Source organism: Gopherus evgoodei, unplaced genomic scaffold, assembly GCF_007399415.2.
Source record: "Gopherus evgoodei ecotype Sinaloan lineage unplaced genomic scaffold, rGopEvg1_v1.p scaffold_32_arrow_ctg1, whole genome shotgun sequence".
Lineage (NCBI taxonomy): Eukaryota > Metazoa > Chordata > Testudines > Testudinidae > Gopherus > Gopherus evgoodei.
The window spans coordinates 4,998,930-5,007,725 of record NW_022059994.1 but is presented as its reverse complement, the minus strand read 5'-3'; the positions used below and the strand labels follow the sequence as shown (position 1 = coordinate 5,007,725).

The 8,796-nt window shown below is 46.1% G+C and overlaps 1 protein-coding gene across 1 annotated transcript; it reads right to left on the bottom strand.

The window, feature by feature from the left end:
• Positions 1-1,744: 1,744 nt before the first annotated feature.
• Positions 1,745-8,177, bottom strand: LOC115640895 (killer cell lectin-like receptor subfamily B member 1B allele A). The gene is made up of 5 exons (XM_030543985.1): positions 7,833-8,177; positions 7,351-7,464; positions 3,294-3,448; positions 2,855-2,964; positions 1,745-2,068 (listed from the first exon to the last, which is right to left on the bottom strand). Exons 1-5 carry the CDS (start codon positions 7,969-7,971, stop codon positions 1,948-1,950), a joined length of 639 nt encoding a protein of 212 aa, XP_030399845.1. The 5' UTR covers positions 7,972-8,177; the 3' UTR covers positions 1,745-1,947.
• Between the last annotated feature and the right edge of the window lie 619 nt (positions 8,178-8,796).

The window sequence follows — 8,796 nt, the reverse complement described above, 5'->3', positions numbered from 1 at the left end:
TTGCAGGTCACTGATGAGTTGTTACCTTGTGTTGAAAAGGCTGTCTGGGGTCGCTGCAGATACTCACTGAGGGCACTGCACCCTGGAGAGGAAAGTCTGAACAGGATCCTACCTCAGTTCAGCTTGCCAGATGGGTTGCTTGGGCCCCACAGCCCCGGTCTCAGAGTCGTTGAGGTTAAAGGCTGGCTGTTGCAGAACAGTGGGGATCGTTGGGGTCCAGGGCACTAAAGTAGTTACTAGAAGCGGACTGATGGAAGGTTCGGGCATGGCACAGACCCTGTGTGTCTGACACTGCCCTGCCCCTACCACCAGTATAGCTGAAAAACGGGGGCTGGTTGAGCAGTTTATGGACAGAGGGTGATTCTTAGTGGCTAGCAAGTGCAGGCGCTGGATCCTGTGGATTCCCAGAGCAGTGCCTGCAAAGATTTTAGGATCAGATTTTCCAAGAGAAGGTCTCGTATTATGCTCAGAATTGTAATTCAAGGATATTTGGGGTGGGGGAAATCCCAGACAAACTGGGCATTTTCTGTAATATTTTTCACATGTGCCTCAGTTTCTCTCTGCATTGCTACCCAGGGGTGCAAAAGGGTTAAACCTGCTCTTGGAGGAAGATTAAGAGACAGGTGGTGTTGGAGTCACACAGCTGTCTGGGATGGTATGAAGGGGTCATTAAAGGACTGGTAGAAACCAACCCAGATCAAAGGAGAATGTGGAAAGGCAATGGGAACCCCAGTGACCATGATGTTCAAACAAAGGAGATGTCCCCTGCCACCTCTCAGAAGGGAAGTGGCAAACAGACCCCAGCTAGAGAGCAACGGGTGATGACTCGGAGAAGGGCTGGACTCTGAAGAGACAAAAGAACGTGGAGCAAAAATGGATCCCATGCCAGCTCGTCTGGTTGATGGCACTGGCTTGACCACTGCGGACCAGGCCTTAACCTTTGCGTCCCTATGCTGCCCTAAGGGCTTTCAGATTGTGTAGGCAGGTGATATAAATTGTTACTTTGTTTTGAAAAGGCTGTCTGGTGTTGCTGCAAATACTCCCTGGGAGCAGTGTGTGCTGCAGGGGTACAGTACAAGCCTCTCATAGGAATCTGGATTCGCTGCAGGGAGCCACAGAGAGAGACAGGGATCATTGGTGCCAAAGGCCTAGTTTTGGAGTCTTGGAGGCCACGGGCCAGGCCCAGCCCACTAAAGGCTGGACATAGACCAGATCCTGTGGATCTGTGACAAGAACTATTGTGTGCTCAGATTTGGGTGCATAAATGGTAAGCAACTACCAGATGTGGGAATACAAACTGGCACTTCTTCACCTAAATCTCCCACAGAATTAGAGGCTATGGCTGAAAGTGGGGCTGGGTGGAAGAATGTTCAAAACTCTGAGAGGGGAACAAATGGCACATAGGTCTCCAAAAGTGTCATTGGGGCTTTACAACTTTTAATTTTCAAACTGTTCCTGAGAGCCAAGAGTGTCTGCTCACACACGATGCCCAGGAGACAGCCAGCTTCTCATGAAATCAGACCCAGATCCTGAGGAACAAATGAATGGATCTGGCAAAACAAGGAGCAATGGTCTCAAGTTGCAGTGGGGAAGGTCTAAGATGGATATTAGGAAACACTATTTCACTAGGAGGGTGGTGAAGCACTGGAATGGGTAACCTAGGTAAGTGGTGGAATCTCCTTCCTTAGAGGTTTTTAAGGTCAGGCTTGACAAAGTCCTGGCTGGGATGATTTAGTTGGGAATTGGTCCTGCTTTGAGCACGGGCTTGGACTAGATGACCTCCTGAGGTCCCTTCCAACCCTGTATCTTCTATGATTCCTTGGAAAATGGGTTTGTCTGAGACTTTAGAATTCTTCAATTAGCAAATCTGTTTTTTCTTTTAGAAAAAAAAAAAACAAGGGTGCTTGCTATTTCAGTTACGCAAGTGCAGCTCACTGGTGTGACTGCTTATTTCAGGGGAACTTTCTCACAAATCCATTTAGCTACAGCCATGCAGGTTTCCGAAATAGTGCGGTTCCCTTTGCTCATCCCACAGCTCTCCCTGTCAGCAGTGCCTTTTAGCTGGAACCCGAGGAACAAAGAACAGGAATCACAGGAGTCACTTTCTCCATACTAGCTTCCTTCATCCGTACTTTTCCACAGAGCCCTAGTTAGTAACGTGCCTCCCAGAGTGGAGAAGGAGCTGGGCAAGTTCAGTTCAGTGCTGGAAAACATCACAAAATCCACTGCGATGATTGACCAACACTGCCTGGGGGTTGTTCAAACCCCACTGCTGGGGAGCCAAGCCCAGGAGCCCAGCAGCACCCGTGTGGTCCTATTTTGTACAACTGTGCCATGTGCACTGAGTGGTCTCTGAAGTGGGTGGAGCTTAGTTGGTGGGCGGGTCTTGGGAAAATACCACCACTTTCCCCACCCCCATGGCAGCCTGGTGGAGGTAAAATGTGCTGCTCAGCAGGAGAGGGGACCCTGACCTGCATTAACTAGCACATTGCTGGACAAGGGCCACCTTACTCAGGCAGAGCAGCACGGCCGAGAGCTAACATAGGCGTGAACAGCTAAGTGCCTCTTCAGCAAGACAAGGATTGTGCTTAAACTAGTGTCTTCCCAGACATGTCCATTCTCCAAACAGACCCTGGCCTGACCCCCCTTCATCCTGTGGTCTTGCAAGCACACGGGGGCTTGAGACTGACCAGCTCTCCATGGGGAGGACTCTGCCTGGTGCTTAACTGTACTTGTGCTCACAGACAGCCTCTGCTCCTGCTAGCACTACAGAGCACTAACCTTGTGTTCCCACTTGTGCACTGTGCAAGACACACTCAGTTTCAAAGCCAGAATAGGCCCCATGAACACTCACAGTGTTTCATCGAACATGGCGCCGTCCACCCAGGTCCATTTCCTCTCTGGGGATGGAACCCGGAGTCCAAGCCAGACCAGGTTCAGCTGTGGAATACTCAGTACGTACGCCTGTAAGTGACAGGATGGAGGAGTCTGGGTGAATATAACCTGCTGGAATTCTCTGGCTCCTCTGCTCTCTCGGCAAATGAAGGAAGAGAACCTGCTACACAGCTCTGCAATAGGTATAAACCCAATTTCTGATGTTTCCTTTTCCCATTCTCAGCCCCTCCTTCCCTTCCACGTATCAATGACATTTTAATGTGCTCTGGAATAGATTTTTCTGAAGCCAAATGTCATACAGCTGGGGGGTTGTTGTTTTGCTGCGAGCCCATTGTATTACATTATGACTAGCGACACATCTCTCAAGGGGCGGGTTAAGCCATCTTTATTTACTGTACCATCTCCTCCTTGTCCTGGATCACCAGGATCTGAGAGCTCTTCGCTGAGCAGTCCTCACGACTCTCACTCCAGGTTTTACTTTCTTTAGAGACCCAATAGCACTTGTTCTTGTGCGGCAGCCAGTCAGCGGGGCAGAGTTTGCATCCATAGCCCTCTGAAAAGAGACATGGAAAAGGCAGCATTAAATAGGCTGGAAGCTTCTGAACAATGCTGAGCTTCCCTGTGTTCACGAGGGGCTTTCAAACGATAAACATTCTCAGCCAAGACATTTCTCTTTGTTCATTGCTTGTTTGAGGAAAGGCTCACTGGGGGTGTGGGGCAGGAGAGAGGTGCTCTGGCAGAGCTGTAATGTGAACAGGAATTCATGAGCTCAGGCACACAATTCACATTTTACAGGCTCAGTAACACACAATGCATTTCCCCCCAAGGAGCACCGAACCGCTGAAATGAAAGAGACGACAAAACTGTCACCTTCTCTGCTGAACCACTTCTGGAGCCCTGTCATAAACAGATAGCTAAGGGTTAATGTCTCTTTCACCTGAAAAAAAGTAACCTGAAACACCTGACCAGAGGACCAATCAGGAAACCAGACTTTTTCAACTCTGAGTGGAGGGAAGTTTGTGTCTGAGTTCTTTTTCTTGTGTCTGTCTCTCTCTCGGCTATGAGAGGATTTCTGTTTCCTGCTTTCTAATCTTCTATTTCCAAGTTGTAAGTACAAATATAGTAAGGCAGTAAGGTTTCTATTGTTTTCTTTTGTATTTACCTGGGTATAGCTGCTGGAGTGTTTTGAATTGTATTCTTTTTGAATAAGGCTGTTTATTCATATTTCTTTTAAGCAATTGACCCTGTATTTGTCACCTTAATACAAAGAGACCAATTTTTATGTATTTTTCTTTCTTTTTACATAAAGCTTTCTTTTAAGACCTGTTGGAGTTTTTTTTTAGTGGGGAACTCCAGGGAATTAAGTCTGTGCTCACCAGGGAATTGGTGGGAGGAAGAGTCAGGGGGAAATCTGTGTGTGTTAGATTTACTAGCCTGACTTTGCATTCCCTCTGCGTGAGGGAGGAAGAGAGATTAGCTCTCGGTAATTCTGTTTTCCAGGACTGGGAACGGGGAGGGTGGAGTCCCTCTGTTTAGATTCACGGAGCTTGCTTCTGTGTCTCTCTCCAGGAACCTAGGGAGGGAACACCTGAAAGGGAGAAGGGGGGGGAAATGGTTTATTCCCCTTTGTTATAAGACTCAAGGAATTTGGGTCTTGGGGTCCCCAGGGAAGGTTGTTGGGGGGATCAGAGTGCCCCAAAGCACTCTAATTCTTTGGGTGGTGGCAGCTTTACCAGGTCCAAGCTGGTAACTAAGCTTGGAGGTTTTCATGCTAACCTCCATATTTTGGACGCTAAGGTCCAAATCTGGGACTAGGTTATGATATGAGTGGCAGTGTTTATTTAAAAGTAGAAGGAGGGAGGTAAGGGATTCTTGGAGGAAGTTCTGGCTTCCCAGAGTGCTCCCAGACAGTGGAGGGCTCTGTGCAGACCTCTCTCTCACACACACACACCCCACCCCCACCCCCCCTTATGGTTGCAAAGTCAAGCACTCAGAAGAAAGTTAGGAAGTGTCAGAATTAAGGTTGCCTGTGCAATCTTTATTAGGCCTCCTTGTGCATATCCATTATGATCCAGTCTGTAATTACATAGTCACATATCAGTTTTCTGCACCGGCCCCTCCTTCATTCAGGGCACATGACAGACGGTGCTGCTGACTTACTGAGCAGCTATTCAATATTTTGTCTTCTTCTCATTCAATGTGTAGCCCCAGTACTACTGCGCACTATTCAAAGTCGGCTCTGAAGACAGAACTATTAATCTCCTCACAGGCTTTCCTCTGGCACCCAGCCCTATAGTATCTGAGTGCATCACAAAACAATAATGAATTTTCACAGCACCCCTGAGAGATCAGAGAATTGCAATATTTCCATCTTCCAGATGGGGAACTTAGGCATGGAGAGTTTGAAGTCAAAAGTGTCCACTAACATTGGGTATCCAACTTGAGACACCTAGACTCAGCTCCTGACAAGGTATTTATGCAGGAATTAGGCACCTAAATGCCTTGATTTTTTCAAAGTACTTAGCATTCTCTAGTACTTCATACGTTCAGTGCCCAGCTTCTGTTGATTTCAATTACAGTTGCTCAACACTTCTACAGTTCAGGCACCCAATGAATGAGGAACACAGAGTGAGCACCTGTAAAAGGATTGGTTTAAGTAACTCTCCCCCAGCGCCGGCCCCAATGTACTCTCTCCCCTGCCTTCTGGCTCTTGTCCCTTCTGCATTCAACTCAGGCCATTCCTCCTCCATATTGCCAGAGCTCAGTGAGGTACAGAAAGCGTAGGGGAGACAGGCTCCCCGCTCTCAGTGCCAGTGTCAGGCCCCAAACCTTGCCTGCAGCAGCTCAGGGCTGCAATTGCACGGGAAGTCCTGCTACTCAGCCCCCTGTAGCTCTGGGGCTAAAATTTGGCCAAATTCGAGTGGATATTCACAGGTGCAGCAAAAGGCAGACAGATTCCTGTTTTGTAAGCCACCTCCTTGCCAAATGTCAAGCCTCTATTCCAAAGCATGGGGACAGGGCTGGCTCCAGGCACCAGCGCAGCGAACACGTGCTTGGGGTGGCCAATGGAAAGAGGCGGCACGTCGGCTCTTCGGTGGCAAGTCCCTCAGTCCCTTTCAAAGGGAAGGTCCTGCTGCCAAAGAATGAAATGCCATTACCATAGTATTTGTGGTCTCAGATTTTTTTTTTCCCGCATGGGGTGGCAAAAACACTGAAGCCAACCCTGCATGGGGACAGCACTAAAGCTGCTGAAAGACAAAGTCTCCAGAATCTTTTGAACATGAGGAAAATAATGTATTTTCACTAGCCTGGTTTTCAGAAACAGCTGGACAGTTTTGGCTTAAATTAAAAAAAATTAAAAATAAAAATCAGGCTGAGGCAGACCCCTGGCATGGAGAGGTTCAGCCCGAGCATTTAATCTTCAGCAGAAATATAAGCAACTGAAAACAGGCTCTCACAGTGGGAAGTATTAAGTTACATTTGCAGATATGTTAAAGTAATGTTATTTAGGCTGCAAATGTGAACAGCTGAAATCTAGAAAGTGTAAGAAATCAGATTGCCCAGGCAACTTTTAATCGGCCTTTGTAAAACATTGATTCAGTCTTGAATGACATGATCACATTCTGTTTTTTCCATGAGACCCTGCCTCATTCAGTGCATAGGATGACAGTGGATGGGTCGGATGATTTTAAGAAAAGTAAAGATGCTCTCGTGTTGAAAGCACTGGACTGCACTCTAGCAAGAGTCTACTACAAAAGGACAGAGTTCAGGTTTTATAGACAACTATAAATCTGTCACTCCCTAACTTCTGAGTTCTTGACTTTGCAGCCAAAACATTCTTTTAATGTAGTTTTTTTATGTAATAGAAATTTTATTACATTATAAAATAAGCCTGTTTCAAAAACATTGAAAGGACTTTGAATGACCATTAGATGTCACTTCTACTACTTTGTACAAACAGCTGAAAACCTATTTATTAGAGCTGCTTGAAAAGTGGGACCTTCCAGACAGAAATTTTCAGAGGGTTTTCCCCTTTTTTATATTCTACCTTTTTTTCTCACTAGAGAAAATATGGGGTAAGATAAAATGTATAGGAAAGTGGGGAAAAGGCCATGATTTTGAAACAAAATATTTAGTTTGTCTCTGAAAATTTCCCCTTTAGAAAAATTTCAGAAAATTTTAAAATAAATTTTGCCATGGAAAAAAATGTGACAAAACCCTCTTTTGTTTAAAAATCAGAAAATGTTCAGCCAGTTGTAGTATTTATTTTGCAGCCATCAAACAGAACAAAGGACAAGAAAAATAAAGACGAGAAGATGAAGCTCTAGCACCTCTCAGCTATGTATAAGTTATTGTGACACAGTAGCTGAATTTTCAATCAGTGAGTTTGGAGTGAGCGTTCTTCCAGATGGACACAACGTTGCAAAGAGCGCAAAGAATAGCAGATACAGTTACCTGTTGAGTTGTTATCTGGCTTTGGATACAAACTTTGATTCAAGCAAGACTGGGAAACCTTCAGGCTGGAATTACATTCAATTCCATTTGCTGTTCTCTGTCTTCCAGTCTGACCTTCACAAGGAAGTGTAACAAAAGAGAGAAGGTACAAAGTATCAAGTCACCAAATACCGTGAGAGATCTATCCAGTTAGGATGGGGACAGAGAAGTATGAGATGAAATCTCGCTCATTATCCGTTGTAAGGTGCAAAAATGTGGAATGAACGTCTCACAATGGTGCTGTTACAGCCAAATAATGTAGGTTTCACATATCAAGCTCTCAACTCTACTTTCTTTACGTAACACTCTTGATATCCATGACAATGATGAAACGACTGGTAATTTATTCAGAAATGTTTTGGAGGCCAAAAAGTAGAATCTAAATGGAATTGCAGAGGAAGAGGAGAATTCACTGAGCCGATGAATCTGAGGTGCTGAGATACTCACCCCAAACACGATCACAGCTACCGCCAGGATGATGTTCCCAGCCCATCCACGCCAGAGAGCCAGCCGATGCCAGCAAGGGCACTGAGCGCTATCTGCAAGAATCAAAACCTTGGGTAAGGATTTATAAGAAAACATGGAAACTTGCTCTGTTTTGAAGGCTGCACAACTTACTTCATATGCAGATAAGGATTAAGTTCAGGCTCATGGAATATGAGGAGGAAAATGATCATGCACAGAGTTTAAAACTCTGAGGCCACATCACCCTCACAAGGGCAACATTAATTGTCCGACTGGATGGAAGTAGCGAGAAGCTGAAGAAAATGCCGAAGAGAAAAAGTTTAAGTTTGCTGTCAGGATAGACTAAGGCTGTGTCTACACTAGGAACTGAATGACAGAACTTGTCTTTCAGGAGGTATTGAAAAAAACACCCCCTCCAAAAGACAACAGTTTTGCCGAGGACTAGCACCAGGCATGAACAGCGCTCCTGCTGACAAAGCTAACGCTCATTTGAGGTGGTAATATTTTGTCTTCAGGAGAGGTGACAAACAGTGGCTACGCTGTGTGCCTTTCAGTGGCACAGGTGTAGAGACACAGCTGTGTCGTTAAAGGCTGTGTAGTGTAGACATAGCCTGAGAGAGGTGTGTGTGTGTGTGTTTGTGTGTCACTGAGCTGACCGGATGGGTCATCAACAGGACTAGCCAAGGCTGACCCATATCAGTGGAAATTCTGAGAAGACAGTGAAAAGCCCAGTCACCAGGGCACTGACACCAAACATCCAATGATCCGAGGGGGCAGGATTTGCCCACCTCTCAGCAGAGAAGCAGAGCAGAATCCGCAGCTTCAGTACAAAGGACTGGGCAGAGTGAGGGTAAGTGTGGGGTCTGGAAAAAGCTTGGGGCTCTCTCTCACCTGGGAACTGACTAAGGAAGAAAGTCAAAGAGAGAGAAAAAGTCTGAAAAT

Coding starts and splice junctions, on each gene's coding strand:
- LOC115640895 (XM_030543985.1), bottom strand. CDS start 7,971: ATGTTTTCTTATAAATCCTTACCCAAGGTTTTGATTCTTGCAGATAGC. Junction 2,965..3,293: donor TCCAGGACAAGGAGGAGATG/GTACAGTAAATA, acceptor TGTCACTTACAG/GCGTACGTACTGAGTATTCC. Junction 2,069..2,854: donor GCCATGTTCGATGAAACACT/GTGAGTGTTCAT, acceptor TTTGTTCCTCGG/GTTCCAGCTAAAAGGCACTG.